Raw genomic sequence first — 27,904 nt, 5'->3', positions numbered from 1 at the left:
CCTCTGATATCAGCGTGACTGTGGGGGGCGGATGACACTTTTCATAGAAATACTGTAACTTCAGTCTGAGCTGGACCTCATAACATCTAGACATGAGCTCTGCTGACATGAAAACCATCACCGTGATCGGCAGGTGAGCAAGAAAAGACTGCATATAATTTTAGTTCAGCGTTTGTACTGTATTGTTTAATGCTCCAGCTCACAACATAAACAGGACTTTCTGAATGCATGTGTTGATTTCTTGCATGTCACTGGAACATCCCGGTCTCTTGTAATATATATTTGCAGCTAGACTTTTCAGTGATTTGTTATTGTAAACCTGAAACAGCCTCGCAGCTGTACAGGCTCTGTGGTTGAGCTTGTTTTGTGCAGGCTTGCATTTGGACAATCTGTTCCTGTAGGGTACCCTGTTCACTATTTCTGTTCACTCAGCTGAACCTGCCAGTCCTCTGAAGTGACCTTACTTAAACCTGAAAAGTAAACACTAAACCTCACAGTCAGATGTTCAGTCATCTTCTTATGAAGTCAGTTAATATGTGTGTTATTATGCAGGACAAAGAGGGCCATATTATCACAGCACACTGATACTGAATTTCCTCTGCAGGATTTTTCAATCTTATGCTTTTGGGGTTTAGATAAGGCAACGGCAAAATATGGAGTTGGTTCATGTGTAAAACATGTAAGGAAGACAGGAAGAGGAACTCGATCAACAGTTTGGAGCAGTGAGCAGGCAGAATGGAAAACAAGCAGACTGTGTGTGGACTGTTTAGGACTGATTGTGAAACCATGCTTTATCCATGTTAACCCTCCTGTTGTCCTCGGGTCAAAATGACCCGCAGCTGTGTTCAACCAAGTTCTATTTTATTTTCATATTTTTGGGGATCATTGGTGACAAGGAGGCTGTGAGGCTTTCTTTAAAGAATGATCACCAATGATCCCAAAAAATATAAAAATATAGAAATAAACTAGAACTTGGTTGAACACAGCTGCGGGTCATTTTGACCTGAGGACAACACGAGGGTTAAAGGGTCGTATTACAGGACCCTGAACTACAAGATTCAAAGGCTTTACTGTGGATGTGACTTCTCACCTGCCTGATTTGATTGAAAATTGTTGTTCAGAATTTTAGATTGATTGATGGGAGTCCAGTAATTTCTCTTTCTCTGTGTTTGTGTGATTTTTGTTTCTGTTTTAGTGGGCTGATTGGCCGCTCCTGGGCTATGGTGTTTGTCAGTGGAGGCTACAGTGTAAAGATCTATGACAACCAACCAGGACAGTCTGCCAAAGCCATCACAGAGATCAGGTGGGTTCTTTTGCAAATCTCATGTACTCATAATTATAATATTCGGTGTACGGTCACCTTTGTTTTGTTGTTGTTGATTAAATGATTACTTTGTTATGACCATTTGGGCTTCACAGAAAAACTTCACTTGTCTGAAACAATTTAAAATGAGTAAAATGAGGTCATATAAATGAACTAACTTGTGGTTTCTCTGTGTGATTTTTTTTTTTCTGGAGCTCTAAAAGCTCAAGAGGTGCTTAAAATAAAAATTGTCTTATTGACTTACATAAATCTTACAAGTCTATTTTTATGCCAACAGTGGATTCACCTTATTGTAAAGAAATGTATATGCTCCTATCTCCGCAGTCTATATGTTACTAATATAGCTTGACAGTATATCAGATGCAACTAGATGTTACCACACTCTCCAGCTAACACCAACTATCTACATTGTTACACCTTTTTAGTAACACCTAATATCCAAATGTTGTTTATTTATATATAATTTATTTAAAAAAAACAAAAAAAACAGGAATTCTGAATTGTTTTAGTTATAAAATGTAAAAAACTAAGTTTAAAATAGAGAAACATTTTCACAGAGACAGTATATCAATGAAAATAGATATATCTTTACAATTGAAGATTAAAACAGCCACACTATTCTCCGATCAGGTCAGTATGGCTGCTAAGCATGAAGAAAACATTAACGACAGACATAGACAGGCTTCATGCAGCATGACTCACAACGGCCCTGTCCAAAATATAACCTCTTGTTCCTTTCAGTGCTTACACAGAACATGAACACTGCAAAATCATCAGTTTCTTCTTGCAATAAGAACACATGAACCAACACATGTTCAGGCTTCAAAACTGTTTTACAGCTCAGTCATTACGAGTTAAACATTACTGTGGGATGACAAAGTGCTTTTGGTGGGAAGTGATGTGAAAAACAGCAATCTAACAAAAACTCATGTAAAGAAGTTCTTCAGAACATGAAGCTATAACACGAACTCAAACTATGTACCATTCATTTAAATCTAATTCTTCCTACAAATAGGTGCAACTGCCCATGGTATGATGGAGACTCCGCTGACTGTATGAACAGTAGAGGGTGTCATTGCATCGGTTTTTCATTGTCCTGTGTTGTTTGGGATTTCCTGCTGATCAAGCCAGACTGTTCTTGCACCCTTTTTTCATTAAGTATAATTTCCTCAACGTGACTTTGTTTTGACAAATAAAATCAGGTGTGTTGCTGAGTCATTGGATATATTATCTTTTAAGTAATAACTGCCACCACATGAAGGCCAGATGATCAAAGGGATGTTGGAGAAGCACCTCGATTAGCAAAGGTGGCATTTATTAATAAAAGGAAGCAAACAAGAAACACTGCAGTGAATGGCAGTTTATCTTCTTGGCCTCAATTAACTGGAACCTGCCACCTACTTAGGGAAGTTTGGTGAGGTAAATAAAGACATTAGAACCATACAAAACAATCAAAGAATTATTAACTGTGGATGTATCTACATGTGAGCCAAACCAAATTTTATGGAATGTCATTTACTGCGAATCTACTTTACACCTTAACAGTGCCCTTCCTGTCACTGCTAAGACAACGTAAGGAGGTTATAGAAACACTCCCATCCTATTATATCTGATTTTGATGCAATAAAATGCTATCAGACTAATCTTTTGGGTTATATGCTGTTCCCAATATTTTTTGTTTTAATAATGTTATTTTTATATAACAAGACAGTTGATGAAAATGTTAGATGAGCATTCTGATCATCATTAAATCTGTGGTTTAACCCCCTTAAGCATTAGGCTGTACTTTTTCCACCTGAAAAAAAGTCCCCCACATTGAATCAGTTTAATTTCTGCCAAATCAAAACTGTAAGTTAGAAAGTAAACAAAAGCTTTAGGTATAACTAGGATTCTCATGACGCTAATGTTATTGAACCGGCTCTAAAATGTATGACCTGCAACTCAACCAAACTGGATGCAACAGAAATGACACATGACAACAAATATTACAGTTTAGTGACAGTGGCACCAGACGGCCTCTTCAGGGAATATGCCACACTTGGCAACCTCCAAAAATTATGTGTAGTCTCAAACTACATAAATAAACTCAAAACATTAGTACATAATACAACTACATGGGGAGAAGAGAGAAAGAAAACTGTTTTGATCTGGCAAGAAGACTCTCCAAGGTTCACATCTGTACATGAGTCATTTTAAGAAAATAATAATAAAAAGTTTTTGTGACACTCCCCAGTAGGAAATTCAGAATATTTATATTGTCAACTAGAACTAAGAAATATACAGTTCCCTGAATGTCTTCTTTCTCAGTCAGTTCATGCAGGCATAAAGAATGAGTCGTGTCACATGTCTTACAGGACAGTTTGTTTCATGCAAAGTCTTCGGAGCACGCGCTCTGAAGACTTTGTTGACTGTGTTAACTGTGTCTTCTGCGCTGTGTCTGCTCAGCAAGCAGCTGGGGGAGCTGGAGGAAGCCCGCATGCTGCGAGGGAAGCTGAGCGCCACACAGCAGCTGGCCCTGCTCAGCAGCTACGATGACCTGGCTCAGGCTCTGGAGGGAGCCTTCTTTGTCCAGGTAACACAGTGGACCACTGGCACTATTTTTCACATGACAATGTGTATGTCCACCCCTTCCCAAAACCTTCCCTTGGTTTTATCAGTCCCTTGATCATCCATCACACATTTGACAGGACATATGTATCCTGTCCTCAATGGGAACTCTATATTGTTTATTTATTGATTTATCAATGCATCACAAATAAAGCAGTTAAAATCCCCTTCTGGAGTGATTAAAATAATCTCATTATTACATGAATTATCCTCAAGGGGGCGCAACATCATTGGTTAATTCGTGTCACATTTTCTATTAACTGTGTTGGGGAATACACATAACTGAATTAGACAATAAATGTTAAAAGTGTTCGAGTTACTTAGAAAAAAATATTAAAATATATGTGGAAATGTTGATGATTACAAAAGTGTTACATCTAAATTTATTCTTTTAGGTAAAAAGCTTTTATGTCGAATATAATATTCTGGTGCTCTGCATCTTTTGGCCTTACAGTGTATGTGTAGACAGACTCCATTTATCAGTATGCGCTCAAATCTTGAGCCTTGTTTTTCATTGGTTCTCTTGTTTGAATTCACACCCCCTATCGTCTGCACATCAAATCACTGTGCATTGCTCTAAGCAAACACAAGGTGGTTGGCCGTGACATTGCTAAGAGAAAGAGATATTCAAAATGAGTCATTCAGGAACCAGTGTGAAAAACAGTGAACAGCCCTGCTGATAGTTGTACCATCACTCAGCACAGAGTTGACCTGAATGTAGACCTGGTTTGAGGTTGTGGGAACATTTTTCCTTCACTGCACTCCGTTGTGATCTACCTAGAACTTTTCAGCTTTATTGCGCTGTTTAAAACATTTATTGGAAAAGTAATCATAAAGTAATTAAATAGAATAAGTTACATTACTTTGATGAATTCATTGAAATAATACCTCATTACATTTTAACAGGGTAACTAGTAATCTTTAATGTGTAATGTGTAACAAAATAACCCTTTCAACACTGTCTATGACATATTCTATAAAACTGGTCATTGATCAGATTTTGAATAAATCTTAAAAGCCATCTCACACTTGATTTTAGACATTTTACAAAGCTATAGAGATCAGTTCAGCAGAGACTAGAGAAGACACTCCTTGTAGGGTTTACTCAGCTCTCCATGACAACCCTTTGGTCACTTAATGGGAAACATATGTTATAAGGATGTACTTTTTAAATATATGTTTTATATTTAAGATTAGATACCCTCCCCTTTTATCGTCAGTTACTAATATAGGTGCACAATATACTAGTGAAAATATATTATCAGTCAAGAAAATGATCGTTATTTTTCTGATAGTGAGTTTGACAAGACTGACAGGTTCTTCTTGCTCCGTTGATCAGTGAGTCTCTGCATATCAGCAGCACAGGGAGGAGGACAGAGGAGATGAAGTACCTTACAAGGCTGTTAGCCAGTTTATTAAGTCAATGGCTTTAGGTAACCACTAGTCCAACTGTATGTGAAGTTATTCCAATGGTTTTTGTAGCCTATACATGCCTGTCAATAAGGAAGGAAAGTCTGGTCATTAATTAGTCTCCACATATAGAAAATTAAACTGAGGTTATTTCAAACAAGTTTACATTAACTTCATGTAGAAGGATGTCCAAATATTGATAAAGCCTTCAACATCCCTTATCTGTCCAGATGTTTAAGGCTTTCTAAACATCGGAATAACAATAAACATGTCAATCCTGTCAGATATCAGCCCTGAAGTTCAATACTGTGTACTAATAGTTATTGTGGGTCACTAAGGAGGAATCTAAGTTAACAATTTATCAATTCAGATCTGTGAATTATTTAGTTAGAATTTACTTGTCATTTTTCAGACAGTTATTTTTGACAAAGTAATGGATGTTATTTATGATACAACACATCTGTTTACCATGACTGGTTTTAATTGTGCCTGTCTGAACATCATTAAAGTGTTCAGGGATTTCCCTTTGGGACAAATGTTTTCTAACAAACCTGAACATTTGAAAACTTTCTGCACATACTGTCATGCATGATGAGCAGTTGTGGAATTTGCCTCTTTTCTGAACTGAACCACAAAAGTAAAGTTTTTTCTTTGGACAAAAGGCTCAGCAGCAGGTTGTTTTGACGAGTGCTGTTCTGCTGATAAAAGAAGTAGATGACATTTTAACGCCGAATCCTTCATCTTGTCTTTGTCACACTAAGAACACAAAACACATTCAATACTCAACACTTTTCTTATCTTATGAGTCGCAGTTACTTAGAATAATATATACAGTTAACTATTTTAGCCAAGAATTTGTCCACCACCCTGAAACTGCACACAATAGTGCTCTTCATCACAGTGGAGGTTATCAGAGCACAGAGACAGCTAGGGCTAAAAAAAAAAAACAACAACAACAATACACTGTAAGAGTTCACTCGAACAATGAGCACTAGTGGACTTAGCAAAATGGAAATACTAAATTTTTCCTGGATGATACTCTCAGCCACGTATTTCCTGATAACATGATGTCACCTGATTAAACTTTTACCCTTTTATCAAACGGGTTTTTCTACAGAAGTGGAAGTGCAGGTTTGTATAGTCAAACTGCTAAAAGAACAATAACTTGTACTGTTGCTCATGGTAATCAATAACAGACTGCTGACTGAAAGGTTTCCTATTTAGTGGAGGGAAACAGTAGAAGACATACCATTAGATAGCAGGTACCACTCTTCACATTCCTCTCTTCTGTCAATGTGTTTACAGACAGCTGCTTTTTATCTTTTTTACACAGTGTTTAAATCACATGCACTGTGAATCTGTTGCCTCCATCCAAATCAAATCAAATCAAATCAAATCAAATCAAATCAAATCAAATCAAAATATCCTTTTAAAAAGTCAAGTAATTCTTGAAATTGCTCATAAATAGACTGGAACACTATGATAAGAAATAGAAAATACAACTTTAGCGTTTATGAAAGGATAGTCTGTAATTTTTCCTTCAAAGTCTGATTTGAACTTGTTGCCATGGTTTTGTTTGCCTTAAAAAAAAAAGTGTGTCATCAGTGGCCACAGCGTCCTATTGTTACGCATGCATGCAGGTATGTTGCTCGCTCAGCCAGTTATTGCAATTCCACACTCACAATGAATGCCGTTTTAAGAGCATATTAACACTCCCCCAACACTTTTGACAGCCACTCCTTTCCAGTGCTGTCATGTCTGACGTACAAGCGTTCAGCGACGCCTAAGGTGGATCATTAAAACACAAACTGGTTAAATCCAGTTTTAAAAATGTGACCAACATGGCCTTTAACAGATTTGTCCTTGTAGGTTCTCTAGTTACTAGTTTCACATTCACTAACAAACAAAATACTTTTTTGCTGTGATACTTCACTGTTTGTTACGTAGACTTTGGTAGGAGATATTTACTTTCTATGTTAGAGAAAATAAAAGGATGACAGTGTTACAATTCTCTCACTGACTTCACAATCCCATTGTGTGTGTGTGTGTGTGTGTGTGTGTGTGTGTGTGTGTGTGTGTGTGTGTGTGTGTGTGTGTGTGTGTGTGTGTGTGTGTGTGTGTGTGTGTGTGTGTGTGTGTGTGTGTGTGTGTGTGTGTGTGTAAACTCTCCCTCTGTGTATGTCTGTGTTTTCCAGGAGAGCGTATTTGAGCAGCTTGAGGTCAAGCAGAGCATCTTTCAGGACATAGAGCGTCTTGTGGGAACAGACGTCATCCTGAGCAGCTCCACTTCCTGTCTGGTGCCAAGCAACGTCTTCTCGAGAGTTCAGAACAGGAGTCGCTGCCTCGTCTCCCACCCGGTTAGTGCTGCGATCAGCGAGTAGTGTGACAGGATTTTTACCTAATAACCCTGCAAACCTGGAAAGTCAGTTAATTAATCCCTCAATGATGTATTTACAGTTCCTCTACTTTCACCCTCAGCCCACAAAAACAATACTAACAAACACAAAGTCTGCACACAAAATATAACATGGCATGATCCAAAAACAGTAAGGTTTAGAGGTTGCATGAATTCAAAGTGCTGCCTGTATATTATTCATTGTCACCGTGTCACCTTACCATAATCAGCTATTTGTTTGCTCATTTACAAACTATCAGTCTTCATCTTTACTGTCTAACTTGAAAATAAAAAAATGTAACTTTTATGTTTGAATTTTACTTTTGGAAAGTGCAAAATGTTTCAGCCCTTAATCTGCTGACCCTGAAACTAAAACCTGACATGAAGCACTAGCTACAAACATTACAGCCTTATCGCAACAGCAGTGATGCATGTTGACTGTCACAAATAATTTTGCTTTTTTTTGCTAAATCTTTTTTCATAATAATACTGTTTTTTATTTACTGTGCTTTGTGTATCTGATCATGACCAATTTCAGTTGTGATTGTGAAACAGAGTTGTTAAAAGGTTGTGTACAGTGTCGTGAAAAGGTGATCCTGTAGGATAAATGGCTGTAGTGCTCTGTGACTTATTTATTGTAAGGCCAAATCAGTTTTGCCAAAAGATGGTCAAAGTTGTGATATTGATCATTTAAGGTGTATTAATTGATTTATGATGTCAACTCGAACTCTTTGTTACAGTAGACAGAAACTCTTTATTTCTTAACATGGCTTTTATTGTGCAAAATCTTCTGGAACGTGTTCTGACTGAAAATGAAATGAGTAATCCAGAACAACTGCTGATATTTGGAGGATTACATTGTTGACTTTATTTAATCAAAGCGATCAAGATATCTACAATACATTATTGATTATTGTATGTAAACTTGCTTTTACAGTGGTTATACAACCTTAGAAAGAGCCACAACTTAATAGTGTGTGTGACCTTGTGTGTGCGCGTGTAATAGGTACACTCCTGTACTTCAACAAATAGCACTATACCACTATAACAATCTGCCTAAAATATTTTGTCCAAAGAATTTAAAAAATCACATAATCTCTATGTAAATTATTTCCCTCAAATTTGGAATAAAAACAATTTTCAGACAGAAGTCTGTTTTAGTATTACTAAACTGTAGGTCGGGAGAATTTCCTTTTTGTTCTACTTGTTAGGTTGGAATTGTGGCTTTGTGCTGTTTACTGTACACAACAGGGCAGTTTAGTGCAGTATTTTGGAGGACAATGCAACATAACATCATAGAATATATGAATTAAATGTAGCATAGTGCAGAGATTAATGTAGGAATTACTGTGTAAAACTGTGTACTGTCTTATAATGTAGTTTAGTGTCCAGTGCACAGGTGGCATCAAGGTGCGTCATAGTGCGGTATGGTCTGGCTGTTAAATTACATCCAAACACAATTACATTACAGATTTCAGGTTTTTTTAAACATGCGTGACATATCAGAGGAAATGTTGCCTAATCACAGATCCTCTGCATTAGTGAAGTGAACGCTGTATGATTTGTCTCTGTCAGGTAAACCCACCCTACTATGTCAAACTGGTGGAGCTGGTACCTCACCCAGAGACAGCAGCAAATGTTATGGACAACACCCATGCCCTGATGACCAAGGTAAGGAGCAGAGACTACATAGTCCTTCGCTCTTTAGTGTCACAACTTGTAGGAGTGATGAAAACATGAGTTTGTTACTGTTAGAGATTATGACATTAAGTAAATAAGGAAACCTAATCCTACAGACCAGGACTGACATATGAGGCTAATTAAAGGAAGCTAGAACTGGACGTTTGATGTTGGTTAGAAGTCAAGCTGCTAAATTCCTTCTCACATTGCCCAGACTACAGTTGTTGGTTTGATGGTTCCTGGCCATTTTTGGCATCAGACGCACAAATCTGGGACCACAGTGTGTTGTGATACAGGTCCCTGGTGCAGCGGCCTCACCATAAAAACGACAACGAATAGTTCACTGTGAAGGATTACATACTCTGAGCAAGTCTCAGCAAGCTAAAATGTAAAACATGAAATAAATGATAACCAGCGGCTTCCTGGGAGTATTACGTAAACCTTCCCGCATGTACTAAGTTTGGCAGCACTATAAATATAGTAACTACATTTACTGTCTTTTAGGAGCCACTGTAATGCCACACTGTACTTGACTGTCTTGTCTTGATTCAGGTTGGCCAGGTACCTGTCCTTCTGAAAAAAGAGATCGATGGCTTTGCCCTCAACAGAGTCCAGGCAGCCATTATTGCAGAGTCATGGAGGCTGGTCCAGGTCAGTGTCTGGGTGGGGTAACTTGTCACAAAAGACACCGTTTAAGGCTTTGCTGTGCTTTTTTACTTACACTAGCCAGCAATTTGAAAGAAATATTATCTTGTGACATTTGTCCTAATTTCATTGAGTATCATTTATTGTTTTTTTTCCTTGTGGATGTTGCCTAAATCATTGTTACATATAACATTAACATAAGGTTTGGATTATGAAATTAAAGTGTAATTCTGAGACTAGAAAGGCACTGTTTTAAGGTTGAAATTATTGTTACTTCAGAGACGGATATGAGTTTGTGATGTCTTTTGTCAATGCAAAGTCTAACACTCAATTCTCACCAAAATACCAACAACTTGCTTTGCTCTGCCACATTTGAACAGTGTTGGAAGACATAATCAGATCCTCTATTAAAGTAAACGTATGGAAATAAAATTCCTGGTTTGGCCCCTGTAACTCAGGGGTCTCCAACTGGTAGATCGCAACCTACCCGGTAGATCAAAGGAGCCCTCAGAGTAAAAAGGTTGGAGACCCCTGCTCACTGCTATAATATTAGATATGACATCATTAGATTATTATAGTAAAGAATCAGTGTGTGAGCCCCATGTTACTGTTGTAGCTTCTGCAAGTCTGTAACTTCTGCTAGTTTGAACTACTTTATATACAGTTTTACATCTGAGGACAGCAGTTAAATGTGAGGGGTCGTCAGATGATTACTCGGAGAGAAAAGAAGAAAACACAAAGTTCTGATCCACAAATCTTCTTTCTGTTTGTAGGCTTTTTTCTGATCTTTGATTTTTGTTGAGTTGAGTTAACTCTGAATTCCCATCAAAAACTAATTTGGTGTTATTACAACATGTCCTAATGTCCTCTGACCACTAAGCACACAGGATTGTATGTGTGCACATTTGTTTTTACTTCTGGACAACAGCACCTCAGTCTCAATGGTTGAGGTGATATTAGTGCTGGACATGGTTTGTAATAGAGGCAGAGAAGAGGAAGCTCCCTGTCAGATCACCTGTAATCCCTGTGGTCTCCTTCCAAAAAGAAACACAATGAGAGTAAATGAGCTTTAGCCTCTGATGACAGGCGCCATTATGTGATCACTCACAGAAGAAATGGTTCAACTGATAATAAGTACGAAGAGGATGATGACAGTTAGCAACTGATGGTATGTTAACTTGAGACGTGTTCAGTGTTTCCTGAACTGAATTTGAATTAGGGCTTTGCAGCTTTTCATTTTTTTTTGCACATTACCACGGACATCAGAATTAATTTAAATGACCGCTAAAGAAAGATGTGACACCAGATTTGTATGCAGAGTAACTCCTGCTGTTGTGGCTAAGTTTTTCATTAAAGAGTTATTCTCTGGAGAAATGTGTTTTAATCAAGGCTCTAGTGACAAAATCCAACTGTTTTTACCATGCAGAGTAGATTATTAAGCAATATAAAAACAAATGCAGATTACATGTTTTAATAAAAATCCAACATGAACACCTTTAATAAATGATTCTAGACACGATAGTTAAATGTTTTATTAACTGGTCGTTCATGCTTATGAATATATATACTTATGCCAATAGCATCTTTATTAACTATTAAGTAATCCATACATTGATACCTCAGTTTCCATAAACATCATTAGTAAAGGATTATCTCACCATTAGTTACCAGTTAGTTAAGTGTTAGTTCATACTTATTTACAGCCCCAACTAATATTAATTAATGTACCCTTATTTAAAGTGTTACCCATTAAACTACACATGTAGAGAAGGAAACTTTTCGATGAATACTTACATAACATTATTGTGAAACTGTTATTTTGATAAACTACAGGAGGATTTTGAAATGGTTACGTAACTGCTTGCAACTGAAAAAACATCCATGGATTCACAGACCAGCAGATACACGGAAAATGGTAAAAAGAAACTGTTTGGAAAATCAGATGTTTCTTTAGAATTGTTGGACACTACGAAGATTGTTTGATAAATTGGTTTACAAACACCAGAAATCTAATCTAACTAACTCTTGTAACTTTACACGTGATTTGATTTTTTTTTATACTCAAAAAGAAGCCACTACATTACTGAAGACGAATGAATTCACAAAAGGAAACTTCCTTTAGTGGGGTTGGTCCATCACAAATATTTATGCCTCGATGGGGAAAACAAGTTGGTTAAATGTCACGGTGATGTAGATGGACATGCCTGCGCTTGTTTCTTTTGATTCTACTTTTCATTGTTTATTTCTCATCAGTCATGTTCTCCATTATTTCAACACAGACCACAAAAGTCTGTGTAAGATTGACTCCCTAATATACAAACACTTTCTTAACCTAGCATTACAAAGCTACACTTACTCTGCCTTGATGCTACCTGTATCCTATTTTACAGCATTGATCCCTGTTCTATTGTATATAGTATGATTTTCTGCTTTTATGTTATGCATGAATTGTTTCATAGATTACATTTTTTTTTATCATTAAATTTGAAATCGATGAAGAAAAAGGAAAAATTCTAAATCTGTAGCTGCAAAGTCGAAGGCTGTACTTTGTAAATGCCTTTTAAAATCCTTCACCCACAATCCATTTCTGTGGGAATTGGTATATTTCCACAATAAAATAAAAGAATTGAATGCAGCACAACCATTGTAAGATCGTCTGACTTACGCTGATGATCTGAGTGTTGTTGACTAAAGGAATGTGCAAAAACTGTCTGAACAGGCTGACCCAGTGTATTATCTCCTCACTGCACAGTAGCTTTCACATCTCCATGGCAGGTGCATTCTCTGAGGTTAATTAAGGTATCAGAGCCATTTTTAGAGTCACTTCTGGCTCATAAAAACAACAACAAATAAATGAAATGGCGACAGCCAAAATGCCAGATGGGAGGCTTCAAAAAGAGAGTTAAAAAAACAACGAGTAATGTCAGGTGGGCTGCCTTTTGGTCAAAATTGGTCACCATCATCATCATCATCATCATCATCATCCACGGCTCGAGTGTTGTGCCTGCTCATTGAGATCACTTACTGGGACACGTAATGAAATGTTCTCGTCACCATTTCTGCAGAAATCAGTTCTGTTGCAACACAAAATCACACATTAAAATAGTCGTGTATATGCATGCCTTTTTTCAAACCCTTTTTCTTTCATGAAAGCTCGCAATACAGTAGCACTAAAAAGCACTTCTCTTTAGCATTTCTGAGGTTGTATGTATTACACACTCCCAAGTAGAGAGAAATAGTTTGTGATTTGTCTTTCGACAAAGGTCCTGGACTGGTCACAGTGTAGACTTTTTAAGAAGTCCTGGATTGACCCTGGATTTTTTTTGTTTCAAGAGTAGCGTCTTAGCTCACTGAGGAGCCAAGTGGGCCAAGAAGTCAGATGAAAACACTTGTTAGTTCAGTCACAACTGAGTCAATCAAAACAACAACAGTCACATTTCTCTTCTGAGAATTAAAACCTACAAGTGTACTTCAAAGAAATGCAGCAGAGTTATACCTGTACCTCTCCCTCCTGACTGTAACGCAGCATGCATGCATCCACCATGTGCTATTTGTGATTTCACACATGACTGTGGAAGCTCGGGCTCATATCTACATGACATTCCTTATTTTGCGTGGATCACCACCTTGTGAGGGTTGTGTTGTGTTGAGGAGTATCTACCCCGAGGGCACCCTTAGGTCCTGGCTGTTAAAAGTTCCACATTGCTGTTAACGTGTCAAATTTAGCTCTGGAAGGAGCTCCAGATGAGGGCATCACAGAGCAGCCTGTTCACAGTCAACTAGAAATTAAAATTCAATGCCTACACACACTCAGAGAGGCTTTATAAGAAATAAATGACAACAAAGAAAAGAGGCAACAATAAAAACACACGATCACAAATCATATTACACAAAGTTTTGTCTATAATATTTGAGAATATCTACTCCGGACATCTTTAGTTGGTTTCTTTGAACTTGTGAAAACGTGGCCTGTTGACAGCTAAAGGTGTTCCTGCCCTCAATTTACATTGACAGAGAAATTTATAATTCCAGTCATGACCACAGATATGTAAACTGTGAAAGAATATGGACATACTGTTTCTGACATCAGTGCTTTTTAAAAATTTGGGTTAATATTTTTATGGTCATATTTGATTTAGATGTTTAATTTTCAGTTTTGCCTTAATTATGATGCCAGATATGCTGGCAAGATTTTGGCCACAATTGCAAAGGTACTTAACATTAACACATTGGTCCTCAAAACTTTAAAAGAAAATAATTAATTAATTACTTAATACTGCGATTAAGAGGAATTACACAAAAAAAAAAACAAGTAACAGTTACACAGCCAACCTGTCCAAGAACCGTAATGTGACATCGATGTCCTCCCTCAGTCTTTTCTCTACTTTCAGTGATCTCCAATGAGGAAAAAGTTTCACCAATGACTTTCCGTATTTGCACCCTTAATAGATCTCTTTCAGTTGTTTTTTTACTTTAATCCTTCCGCTGAACGCAGAGGGTTTTTAGTTTTCCACGAATCTTTGCTGCTGCCGCCTCTCTGTCGAAACCCTATCCCCCATCAACTTTGGCCAAACAATCATTGCTGGGTGATGTAAAACTTATCATCAGTACATGAGTGCAGAAATGTCTCACCAGACACTAGATTTAAAAACTCTGTACAGTGTGAGGTTTTCACTGTTTATGTCACCCATTGGTATGCCAATTGCTGTTTCGAAGTGGACCTCAGACTGCAACTTCAGCATTGGCTTTACTTTTCAGACATATAGACTATGTCCTTTTTCATATACAGTTTATGAGTTTAGTTCACTGAATCTGTTTCACAGATTTAGAAAGGTTTTTCTGTTTTGTTCATGGCAGACCACCAACAGACTTACCTCACAACTGACATCTTGACTTGTCATAGAACGAAAATCACATGTAAGAACACAAATCATGTCCCATCATTGTCTCATTTACGTTTGAAAGGCCCTGCTATGTGCACACTGGCTGCTCGCCCCTGCTTAGTGTGACTTAAATGTAACCGAACTTCTCTGACAAGTTAAAGTGTCAGCTTGAAAGCAAGACTTAGACGCTTCCCTTTATCCTTCCTTGTAATTCATCTCACTGTGTGTGTAAAAAACAACCAAACACAGCTAAAATGTAAGGGATTGATTGGTGCATAGTTAAAAATAAAAGTAGACTGTGGGGGGATTAATGCCCACAGCCCACTGCCGGTACCAGCCCAGCTTGAATCTACTCGCTTTTTTTGGTTTTCCACTGGGAAAAAGTTGTGAATAGTTCCTGGTACTTTGTACTGTTTTTGGTATCACCACTGTTGAGGTTCCAAGCGAGCTGAGCCAATACTAAAAGGTGACGTCAAAACACTGCAGACCACTGATTGGTCACAGAGAATCATCACAATTACATCTGGCACAAACCCGCCAAAGTACCTGTAGCAAGTGGAATCAAACAGAGTATAGCAGGTATCAATCAACAAGGTATTTTTAATGTCACTGTTAAATACATTTTGTACTTTCTGATAAAAACAGGTGTATTGGATTGTCAACATGGCTGCTTATGAGCTTTTTCTTGGCTGCTCCCAAAGGCAGAGTTCAACCAACAGAGGAACCATTCTATAAGTCATGCATGATAATCATAATCAACCGCATTCAAAATTGCTGGCATCCACAGTATGTGGCACTACATGAGTTATGTTGAGATGAACACGGAACAAAGAATAACACATCAGTTTAGGTTTTTTTAACCATCTACCCGCAGTACCAACAATTTCCTCTACTGCCAGTCACTGGGAAATGTCCAGTTCAGTTTTCCACTCCCACTGGGACATACTATCAATCATCTTACAGTAAGGCACTCTGTACAGTGGCACTCCCCAGTCTTTGTGGCGTGCATATTTGTTAAATGAGATGGAAAGTGTTAGAGATGAATTCCTCAGCCTTGATTTCTGAACACTCCCTGTAATCTTTAGTCTATTTAGTGTTTACAAAAACAGGTATTCTCTTGCAGGATGGATTCATTACTGCAGCATCACTTTTCACTTAAATAAAGTACCTCCCATTTTACCGTCTCATTATATTAGAAGGGTAGCAAAAGGTGATTGCAAAGATATTTGAAAAGATATCAAATATATAAACACTATATTTTGAGTTGTATTGGTATACACTTGTGAAGAGATATTTGGTGACTTGAAAATAGTGAACACTTCTGTTATTGCTACTAGCTTATATCAAACATTGTGATGCTATCACTACTGTCATACAACATAAGGAATACAACACAATGTCTACACGCACCTTATAATTAGTGACGTGATACATTTTGTATGACAAAATAATTATGACTGTGCCTCATTCACCTGAGTGTAGTTAGGTTCAGGAGGAAATCATGGTTTGGACTAAATGTGACACAGTCACAAATTTGGTTGGATTTGTTTAGGTTTATTCGCTAAAACCATGTGGTTAGGGTAAGGAAAAGGTCATGGTTTGGGTTAGAATAAATCATTTTACGTAGATAACATTTCATTTGTCATGTAAGTTAATAAACCTATGTTACCCAAGTTAAATAAGTTACATTATGTGAGTCTTACTTGCGCTACTTAAAAGAAATCCACGTCAACGTTTGCTTTCTCATGGACTCGATTACTGGACTCCCAGGTGAAAGCCATGTATTTGATCCATTCAACCACCCCTGACCTTGTTTCTACACAGAGTTTAGCATTCTTTGTATAGGCTGTCATACAAGCGTGTACTTTTTGTCACACCTAGCCGAGGCAAAACGCAACACTGACACATCCTCAAGTGCACTAACGGGTTTTTTTCACACTTTTGCACGACAGTTGAGAAAGGCTTTCTCTCATGCTCTGTGTTTAAGTAAATAATGTTTTCTTACTTTGTAAACCAGTTTTGGTTTCACCATGACTGTCTATCTGCAAAAAAACTAGCTTTTATGATAAAATCAAGTCCGGAAGACCTATTGCATTACCGAAACTCTAATTTACCACATTACCCTTCATATGTAAAGAACTACAGTCAATGGTAGCCACTGCATGACCAGCAGCTACTCACTCCATCACCAGTTATGTCCAAGACTTTCACTGGGGAGTTTGACAGAATGTGTAAAAACACTGCCTATCACGCTCCCTACTTAAACCCTTGAGGCAGAGTAAAGATCAAAACATTACATATGTGCAGCATATGTAATGTTTTGATCACAGCATCAAGGCCTGTGGTCTGAGAGTGGCCCTGTGATCCTGCTTACATAACCAATACTCTCCTTCATCCCTCGAAAACACACACACACACACACACACACACACACACACACACACACACACACACACACACACACACACACACACACACACACACACACACACACACACACACACACACACACACACACACACATCCACACAGAAAATAGTCCTTGAGTCGAGGCCAGCGTTGGAAAGCAGAGTGGCTGAGAAAGCAGCTTGTTGCCCCCAGTGATTACAGTGGAGAAAAGACCCCACCCACCATCCCGCTTTGCTCAGATAACAGGCTCGTTGTTGGACGCCGGACCCAAACAAAGACGACCCTGTCCCTCTCCTCTTGCTCACCCTACTCCCGGTATCTGAGCTTTGATTTCCTCTGTGGTCGGCCAACAGGTATCTCTAAACCAAAGATACCTGAACCACTCCCTCTGTTTCTCCTTCCATCCATCCCTCCATCCTCGGCCACTCTCCTCCATGCACATAATCCTGAGGACACAGAATTGGCTGATTAGGGAAACTCTATATGGTGGGAGTAGTCTGATGGGATCAAAGGAAATCTGGTTTGTCCAAAACACTGTGGGGGGGGGGGTAAAAAGTCATGACTTTGTGGATCTGCCAGGAAAAATATGTCCTTACATCCAGATTAAAATGTAACCTGCAGTTTGTTTGTTGGTAGCCTCATCACCATCGCATCCTGAACACAGGCAGGTCAGTGGGAAACACTTGATAGATGGCTCAACGTTGACCTGTTTGTTCTTTAAACTGTACGGACAGATAGAGTTACTGTAGGGAGATTTAGTAGTGATACGTCTACTATAACCTATTTATGTGTAATACAAAGGGAGCTACATATAAATCAGTTCAGTAAATGAGCTGAACCGTCTGCTTACAACCCTTTTGATTCTGTCTCACTCCATCAGGACGGCATTGTCTCAGTGAGGGACATCGACCTGGTGATGTCAGAGGGACTAGGAATGCGATACGCCTTCATAGGTCCCATGGAAACGATGCACCTCAATGCACCTGAAGGTAATGTGTCCCCGTTTGAACTTTTTGCTCACACATACAGGTCATTGACCAACATACCCTTTCGAAGCTCTCGTTTTGAGCAATTTTTACTTAATTTGAGTAACAAAAAAGAGAAAGAGGAGAGATGACAGCTAATGGTTTAAAATTTTCAGCAAAAATTGCTAATATGGATTTTATAGAGTCATACTAGTTTAAGTAGTAGATGATTCCAGGGCTGAAAAATGAGGCCGTGCGGAAGTGGTTTAAACTGCAATACCACCGAGGACAACTAGGGGTTGGCTCCACAAAGCCTCTTAATCAATAGATTTCCTTTCAACTTCTTTCATGAAATACAAATTTCAATGCATTTTTTTTAAGTCAATCTGGTGACGTTCACTAAAGCTACTCCTTATTAGTTTTCTGAAAATATTTCCATCATTAATTAGATATTAGCCCTCAAAAAGTGGTATTTTTGGGGACGTGTCTGTTTGATTGATGGCCCTGTGTTGCAGTTAGGTTTCCGCTATAGGTGGGTGGATCGTAGTATCCTCGGGTTTCCAATCAGATCAAGTCAGATCCATCACTTGATCATACCCAGCTCTTCCAAATATGGTCACTTCTGGCTCCAAAATAGCAAGATTGCAATGGCCAAAATCCGAACTCAAGGCTTTACAATATCAGTTCACAAACCAGTTCATTGTTGGGTGCCACTTGGTAGAGCCTCATGCACTAGGTTGGCAGGTCAATCCCCGGTTCCTCTTGTCTTTATTTAATGTTTATTTGTATGGGAAGAAGTATGGAGCATGAACTAATGCCACACACTACAGCATTTACAGCCTAAGCTTATTTACAATGGCTGTCCTCACGGTGAACCTATACGTTTTGTGATTTATGTTATAGAAAATTATAGTACCAAAGTCAAGCTATCACCTCAAAAACTACAATACATGAGCACAAAAAGTGAAAGTAATTCACCAGTTATGTCCAAGAACCAACAATGAAATATAGTTCACATGTCTCAGCATCCATGTACTGTACTGTCCTGTGGTGTTCCTGTGTGTGTCTGGGACAGAGTGAGAGTGAAACCTCATGGAGATGGAGAATATCAAAGGGGAGTGTGAAACCCAGAGTGTATCCCTGACTGTGTACACACACACTCACACACACATACCATGGCTGAACAAAGCAGTCTTTTGATGGGTAGCGATGAATGCACTCCCTCACACCAGTAATCCAAAACTCCCGGAGCCCACATCGCAGCCTTCAAACCAGGTGCCAGCTCTACCTGTAGTTACAGTGCTGGACCTTTTTACTGATTTCTTCTTTTTTTCTGCTCAGGAAGCAGTAGTATAATCATGTTCTCCAAAGACTGCTAAGACCTACTCCTGTTGTGACTTCAGATCCTTAAATCATTCCAATCAGATACTGGAGCACTCAGCCTCTCTGTCTCCCCCTGAATGACTTTTGTAACCCATGTGCCTGTACAGGACAACATTATCCATTAAAGGAATAGACCACACACACAAAAAAACTGGTCTTAAAAGAAGGTCTGGCTTTCATGTCATCAGTGACAATGGATTCAAATGCTAATTCAGATCAACAGCTAAAAAGCACCAAAATGACCTTAGACACTTTTCTAAGAAGTGTGATCGACCTTTCCAACCATTAGCTGACTATGCATTGTGTCACGAAATGGCACCTCAGACCAGAATACCCAGTTTGGTCAGTTGATTCGCTTGTATGGACAGGTTAAACTGGGAAGAAAGTCAGGTGCATTCCATTAAAGGCAACCACAAAAGTATTTTAAAGTAACAGAAAACTACACATACAACCCCATTTCCAAAACAAGGTGGGACACTGTGAAAAATGTAAATAAAAACAGAACGTGATGATTTGCAAATCATGTAAACCCATATTGAATTGAAAGTAGACCAACAACAACATATCAAAGGTTGAAACTGAGAAATCGTATTGTTTTATGAAAAATATATGCTCATTTTGAATTTGATGCCAGCAACACTTTTAAAAAGTTGGGACAGGGGCAACAAAAGACTGGAAAAGTTGTGAAGCTTAAATGGCAACAGATCAGTAACATTATTAGGTATAAAAAAGAGCATTTCATAGAGGCAGTTTTTTGGGGATTTCATCATCTACAATGCATAAAATCATTAAAAGTTTCAGAATATTTGGGAAGAATCTACGTACGTAAGGGACAAGGCTGAAAACCAATAATGGATGGCCGTGGTCATCAGGCCCTCAGGCAGCGCTGCATTTAAACCAGTTACGAATATGTAGGGAATCACTGCATGGGCTCAGGAACACTCCCGAAAACCATTGTCTGTGAACAGAGCTTGTCGCTGCATCCTCAAATTCAAGTTAAAATTCTACCATGAAAAGTAAAAATAACATATAAACATGATCCAGAAACAGCACTGCCTTCTCTGGGCCACCCAGCTTGTTATCAGTGCTCAGTTCAAAATCCAGCAACCGTGATAGTATGAGGGTGCATATATTAAAAAAAAAAAAAAAAGGTCTATTTCAACATTTGAAATGTTTTTCTTTGGTCTATTTTCAGTTAACTATAGGTTTACATGATTTGCAAATCATCACATTCTCTTTTTATTTAAAGTTCACACAGCGTCCCACCTTTTTTGAAAACGGGGTTGTACGTACACCTGTGATACAGTTGCAAGTGGAAGCACCATGTTACATATTCATCCACTTGCTTCACAAACAAAACAGGTAAAAAATGTTGCTCCTCCAAACCAAACTGACACTAAAGTTTATGCAATGACAACCTTGTCTTAGTGTGGAAGCTGAAACCTGTAATTTTCCGCTCATTCTTAACCTGTGTGGAAATGTTAAGTAAACATAACAAAATTGTTTTGGGAAGCTCTTGGGGAACCTGTCATTTGCTGAGCCATCTCCTGGTAAACTGTTTGTACCAGTTTGAAATCACTCCTCAATTTTGGATGCATGAAGTACAAACTTTTATGGGGAAAAAAGCACGACAAGGCAGCAAAATATGTAAGGAAAGAAAAAAAATGGCTGAAATGACCCATTTCTTCTTCCCACACCAAATGTTTTAGTTGAAGGTAGATGGTACTTATCACACTGCTGTGTCATACACAATGTGTTGTCCCACTAAGCTTCATGCAAACATTCAAATTTCAGCTTGAAGATGATGCGTGAGATAGCAAAATGATTTTGACAGTTTTCTAGCTCCATACTTGTCACATATTGGGTGTAAAACTTTGCCGGAATAACTGCAGTAAATGAGAAGACTTAAAGCCTTTGTGGTGTTTATCCAGTTTGTTTGATGAAATAAGGTGTACCGCTTTTAAATCTGGTGTGAAACTTCATTTCAATGTGACAGAACTATTTTAATTTGAGCCCCTCTGACCTGCCTTAATTAGAGAGTCAGTGTGAACTAGTTTGGACACACTCTCTTGCTCCATGCTGGCTTTGTAGCTTCAGAGCTCTAGTCGCCCGTTTCTTATCACAGGAATGTCAACAAACCATAACACTGACCCTCTTTATGATACGTTTTGACCAATCATTGCTTATTATGGGACTTGTGTTGCCTCATAGAATATTTGCGGTGTTTGTGTCATTTCTCTACATCCAAGCTAACAGACACAATTATGACTCGACCCATGCTAAAGGATGTTTAGATAAAGATGAACATAGTATTTTGATAAGCAATTACCAATAGCCCAGCCAGCTCATAACATGAGCTGTTATCAGATATTATTCATGTTTTAGATTTTTTTTTTTTTTTTTTTTTTTAGATAAGACCAACATTGAAGAATTACAGCAGGACAATTTGTTATATAAAAAAAATAAAAAAATACCTGTTTTAATTATTAGAAATATTAATTATTAAATGGGACACCTCTGTAGAGAGATCAGAGATTTGTATTATGCAGGATTATTGATCTTTATTCATGACGTGATATCCAAAGTGTTTTTACATTAATTGTATTTAATTTAAAGCTGCATGAATAGAACAAAGATTGCAGTAGAAATAATGGCAGAAAACCAGAGCCCCCATTTATTAATGTTTAACAGTTTGTTTAGCACCTAATAAATCAATGATCAGCCAAAATGTGCCGCCTACATCACAAATGAGTCATTGAAGATTATTAAATGAGAGAAATGCCAATGAATCACACTCCAAGTTCAAGTAAAACAAAGAAAAACGCCTCAAAGGACACCTCACAGTTATTTATGAGGAGTTTAACATTTCACTTTCAGCAAGGAGTTCTCATTTCATATTCTTATTATCTTTTTTTTTAATTACTTTTAAACCTTGAATTTCAATTAATAAACACAACAATTTTTTTTGCCAGTGGTTCTCAGTGGAGTCAACAAATTCAAAATATAGGGTCTAATCTAGAAATTAGAAATTAGAAAATTGCTTTCTTTGTACAATAAGAAATTTGCTCAAATGTATTTTACCTAGACTTAATTTATCGGTGTGCTTTACTGTTTATCTTTTATTCACTTTTTCAGAAAAGCTTTGGCATGTGCCTTACTTCATATTAATGGTGTTGAAGCTTTGAGATGCAACAAATGCAGTCCTACAGTACAAGTCTAATCTTAGTTTAATACACATACACCCTATGGAGAAGAACAGACACTTGTGGCATTGAACACAGGAATTATGTAAGTAACAATTATTTTTTTGTTTGACCTTTAGGCTTTGTAAACAATAACTCCAAGGACCGATATGAAAAATAATAATAGAAATATACAAAGAAATTACTAAAAATAACAGGTACCAAAAATAAAAAATAAACAAGCAGAAGAAATGGAGCAAGGGACAGTTAAATTTCAATCAGGAGAAATCTACATGGAAAGAGTGACGGAAATATGACGTTCCTGTTAGTTTCACCCTGCTAATTGAATACAATTGTACAAAAAGATTGCAGTCAGCTCAAATAATTGCTGTTATGTAATAATTGAGACAGCCCTACCCTGAGCTTCATTACAATCTTTTCTTGGACTGAAGCAGAATTTTCAGTTTAAGAGCCATCGACCTTCTCTGCCAGGGTTTGGGGCTGTGAGGAACATGTTATGATGCATGTGTGAAGCAGCTGCTGTAAGATTTGTCAGGTTTAATCGTTTCAGGCCTACACCCCATTCATCAGCTGTCCCTCCTCTTACAGGTTTGGAGGACTATATGAAACGATATGGGGAGGGCATCACAAGGCTCCTGAAGTCCTTTGGGCCTGTACCTGACTTCTGTGGTGAGGGAGCCAAGAGCGTCGTCAATGTAAGTACGATGGCAGCAAAGGAGATTTAAGTGAAACGTCACAGAGGAAAACTTTCTTAACATTTTTTAAAGTGAGAGATAAGTTTTGTTTAGTTTTTACTGAATATTTGACGGCACAATTTTACATTTCTGCTGACATACAAATATATAACACTTACTTTATTGAAATTGTATATTATCAAAATTAATAATCAAATATTTTTTCAGTATTTTGTTGTATCGTCAAGAATATTGTTATCACAAAAAAATCTCCAGGTATATTGTATATATTTAATACAATTCAAACACATTGAATAAATCGAACAATAAATGATTCAGGTTTGTGATCTCTTTCCACTGTTGAGAATGTTTGTTGATGGAGTCTTTAGTTCTGCATGACTGAAAGTCAAGAGTTGTTCCTCACCTCTGCACCATACACCCCTCTCATCAGTAAGCATTACTTGGTCACATGCTATCACAGGCTGTGACCCCTGTCGCCCTGATGACCACAGAAGGTCATCATGTGGGGACACCCTAAGCAAGAGCAATAAATAGTCTAAGGTGAACTAGTTTAATGGACAGCAGCAGTTGACTCTGTTTGACCTTTGTTTTCTGGTGCTTTTAGCTCTGCTTAAAAACCTCCTGTTCTCAATGAAGATTGTCCCTTTGAAAGGTGACTTTTATGCAGATTTCCACTCAGAAGTAGAATCTTCTTCTGTGATTATAAAGGTGGCGTTTCATGCAAGAACAAAAAAAAATCCCATCACATTAACTTTGGCCTTGGTGGGTTTAAATCCTTTCCACCCTGGTGGTCCCTGTATCAGGACCAGGCCGAGTCTGTGATTAAAACACAACCTGTAGCCATTTTTAGAAGGTTTCTGAGAGTGTGACTGGCTTCCAGTACAATTACGCCTGAAGTGGATGTAGCATTGTTGTGCTTCCTTCCTGATGCATCACATTTGGTGGAGTGGGGTTTGAGGTTTTTTAGAACAGGTTCAAAAGCACCACTGTTTAATGAGTCATTGTTAAAAAGACTGTTATTCAATCTGTAATTAACAACAACAAGGAGGTTGCAGTTTTGATGTTTGATTTGTTTGTCTGATTGTTTGCAGGGTTACAGAACAATTACAGTCACGATTTTAATGAAACTTGGTGGATGAGTGTAGCCTGAAGAAGAACCAAATAATTTTAGAGTAGATCGGAATCAAAGGGCTGAACCGTAAATAATTTGTCTTTAAAATCGCGTGATAGAAAATTTGGCTCTTTAAATGCCATAAATCTTAAAATCCAGTAGATGGTAGTTCAGTGGTGATAAAACATAGGCCATTCTAGGAAGAAGACTCTTTGTCTTAATTTGCACACTACCGTTTGAACTCTTACATGTAGAAGACTTTGTGCGTTCAAATTTCACGTGGCCATTGAGTATTTACCAGAAATGATGACTGTAACAATCGAATGCTTATTTGCCAACATATTTGCTTTTTACTAAAAAAGGAACACATTTTTGTTTTGAATGTTTGTTTCCCGCACACGATAAATATACTGACGGCTTCTGTCCTACAGCAGTATAGACGAGTACAACTTGAATTGTGTTTGCAGCTTCCTCGGGTGCCAATTTCAGCGTTCTGAAAAAAAGGGTGTTGGTCCCTCCTTTCCACCTCATAGCTAAGATGATGACTGTCGAGTTCCCAGCGTTTCATACTCAGCTTTCTGACCATTATGAGTAAAACCTTGCTCATAGTGCACTGCATGTTTCCATACTTGTCAGTGTGAACGCACATCGGCACTCAAAATAACAAGTGTGAGTAGGTAAGTACACAAATTGAGACACATCCACAGGTACCAGTAGTCCTATGGGATACATATTGTTCAAACTGTTTACAGCAAGCGGTTGTTGTGGAGCATTCGGGGACATCAGTTTCACTGGAAAGAGACAGAACCAGTTGAGGTAAACCAGGCTTCAGCTTGGTACAATCATACTTTGACATCATTCTAATAGTTTTGCACATATTTCCAGACACGTGTTGTTTGCAGTTGCAGATTTGCACATCATAAAGGATCATCATCCAAGTGTACAATTTTGATTAAGTGGAAGATCTTCAGATCTGACTCCGGTCTTGTGATGGGGACAGAGACTTATTGTGTATGGAAATTCTCTTGAGTGTCTCTTATCCATAGAGCCCAAGGTTGTTCAGCTTGACCTCACAGTCGTGGAGCTGTTACTGATTCAATTTAAGTGTTTTCTGGGGAAAAGTTCAGAAAATGGCTTCGGGCTGAAGGGAGTTTTGTAATGGCAACATAAAAGTTTGTCTCTTGCTCCTCCACAGCAGCTGTAGTCACCTTGATTTCAGAACAGTTGTAAAAGACTCCAATAGCAACAGTGAAGGAAACTATGAAATCATCCAGTAAACTTCTCAAACCACGACTGGAACGCCACATCTCTGCGTTCCGTTCACTTACAATCTCACCTTTAAATCTAGTATGAACTGTGAACCAATAATGAGTCTACTGTCAACTCAAGGAGAATAAATAACAGACGTGTAAGAGCTGAGGCAGCAAATGGCATTGAGTAATATCAGCTGAGTAGAAGTGAAAAGAGCTGAGTTATAATGTTTACCTGCATGAAGATAATTGGATGTTGTTTTCCACACAGCTGTGAAAGACCCAGCGATTGTGAAGCATACTGAAAATAGATGATGCCAATCTGTCATTTTAAGCAGCTCATGCTTTGATTATTGACCTGTAGAGGGCAGGACACAGATATGCTGACTTTGCAAAAAGGGTGCAACATATCAACCTTGCCATTGCAGCCTCTCCCTATGAAGGCATCCCAACCCATCAGAGGGAGTCCCTGGTGCAATGACACTGTTCAGACAAAGCTGCAACCAACCATGACGTCACCCATTGGTTTGTGAATTCCCGTCATGAAGCCCACAGTTTGGATTTTGGTCGTCGCCTATTTGTTATTTTGGGGCCAGAAGTGATATATATATTCCATCCATATTTGGAAAAGCTGGGGAGGAGATCGCAGTGGATCTGACTCAATCTCACTGGCAACCCGATGACACTACGCCCGCCCACCTATAGTGGAAATCTGATTGCACCGCAGGCATGTCAGTCAAACAGACACGCTTTTTTTTTTTTTTTTTTTTTTTTTTCAATTAATGACGGGATTATTTTCAGATGGTCCCCCAGAAAACAAATAAGAAGGAGTGACTTTAGCTTACAGCAACAAAATCACTTTATTGACTTTGTATTTCATGAGAGAAGTTGAATGGGAGTTGATGTAGACAGAGGCTTTTTGGAGTCAACCCCTGGAGGTACTCGGTGGTATTGCAGTTTAAGACAATTCTGCTTTAGCCTAATTTTTCAGACCTTAAAGCTTTGTCCACTTTTAGATACAGTCTATGTTAAGATTGCACTCATATTATACATGTTATTTTGGTGTGTAATTCGCAGGTACAGTACTAAAACTCATTTTCGAAGTCATTTCGTGAGGACTACAAAATATTTTTTTTGAAATGCAATCAGCTATATTGTAATCTGTTGTTTTCCAGCACCTGAGAAACTCCAACATGGGCACCAATGAGTGTGTCACATCATCTGAAAGCCTTCTTTAATCACATATCTTTCCCTCTCTGTTGTCCACAGGAGATGTGTGAACTGATTCCCAGCGACGAGCAGCATCTGTCAGCCAGGAAGGAGAGGAGGGACAAGCTCCTCATGTGTCTGGCCAAGCTGAAGAAGGACCACTAAGATCAGCACGCACGGCCCAAAATCAAGAACCCTTCAGACTGTGACTGCTGGCTGAGAAGAGGATTTTGTTTTTTAAATATATGTTAGTCCTATCAGAATGGCCACAACCTCTGCAAGAGAAGTTTTTAAAATTTGGTAGATAGGATTTAAGCACGCACAAATTTCACACAATACTAAAATGTAAATGGTAAGAATGAAACCTTGGAGTGACAAAAATTGTAATTTGATTTGCAAAAATCACTTTTTGTGCCTTTTATGGATAGTTCTTTCATTATTGCAGAAGAACTGTGGATCACTACCCATCAAAGATTCAATTTCAAACATTTCTTTTAAATATTAGACTACATCTTTGTAAAATGTAAAAAAATGTCATCATGTCATTCATTGCTGCAGACCATATTAATGGTCTCCTTTGTAAACAAATTCCACAAATAGCATGAAACAATGTTTTGATTAATAAAAACAATGAAATCATACATTATTGTCATTGTTTTTTTAAAACCACCTAATAAAGCGTGTTTTTATGATCCTAATCATAAGGGAAATTTAAACGATGAAGTACCCTATATT

At 38.1% G+C, this 27,904-nt stretch overlaps 1 protein-coding gene across 1 annotated transcript; it reads left to right on the top strand.

Moving 5' to 3' along the window:
* Nucleotides 1-21: 21 nt before the first annotated feature.
* cryl1 (crystallin, lambda 1) lies at nt 22-27,810 on the top strand. Its single transcript, XM_069713377.1, has 9 exons — nt 22-133; nt 1,196-1,303; nt 3,770-3,896; nt 7,537-7,698; nt 9,312-9,407; nt 9,969-10,067; nt 18,234-18,342; nt 23,493-23,599; nt 27,230-27,810. The coding sequence occupies exons 1-9, from the start codon at nt 93-95 to the stop codon at nt 27,332-27,334; spliced, it is 954 nt and encodes a 317-aa protein (XP_069569478.1). The 5' UTR covers nt 22-92; the 3' UTR covers nt 27,335-27,810.
* The last annotated feature ends 94 nt before the right edge of the window (nt 27,811-27,904 follow it).

The sequence above is a fragment of the Brachyistius frenatus genome, unplaced genomic scaffold (assembly GCF_029030835.1).
Source record: "Brachyistius frenatus isolate BFR_SWC_R1_liver_20210118 unplaced genomic scaffold, ASM2903083v1 Contig_118, whole genome shotgun sequence".
In the NCBI taxonomy this organism is placed as follows: Eukaryota; Metazoa; Chordata; class Actinopteri; family Embiotocidae; genus Brachyistius; species Brachyistius frenatus.
Note: the sequence above shows the minus strand (reverse complement) of the source record. Positions and strands in the feature narration are given on the sequence as shown.

Coding starts and splice junctions, on each gene's coding strand:
- cryl1 (XM_069713377.1), top strand. CDS start 93: ATGAGCTCTGCTGACATGAAAACCATCACCGTGATCGGCAG. Junction 134..1,195: donor ACCATCACCGTGATCGGCAG/GTGAGCAAGAAA, acceptor TTTCTGTTTTAG/TGGGCTGATTGGCCGCTCCT. Junction 18,343..23,492: donor GCACCTCAATGCACCTGAAG/GTAATGTGTCCC, acceptor CTCCTCTTACAG/GTTTGGAGGACTATATGAAA.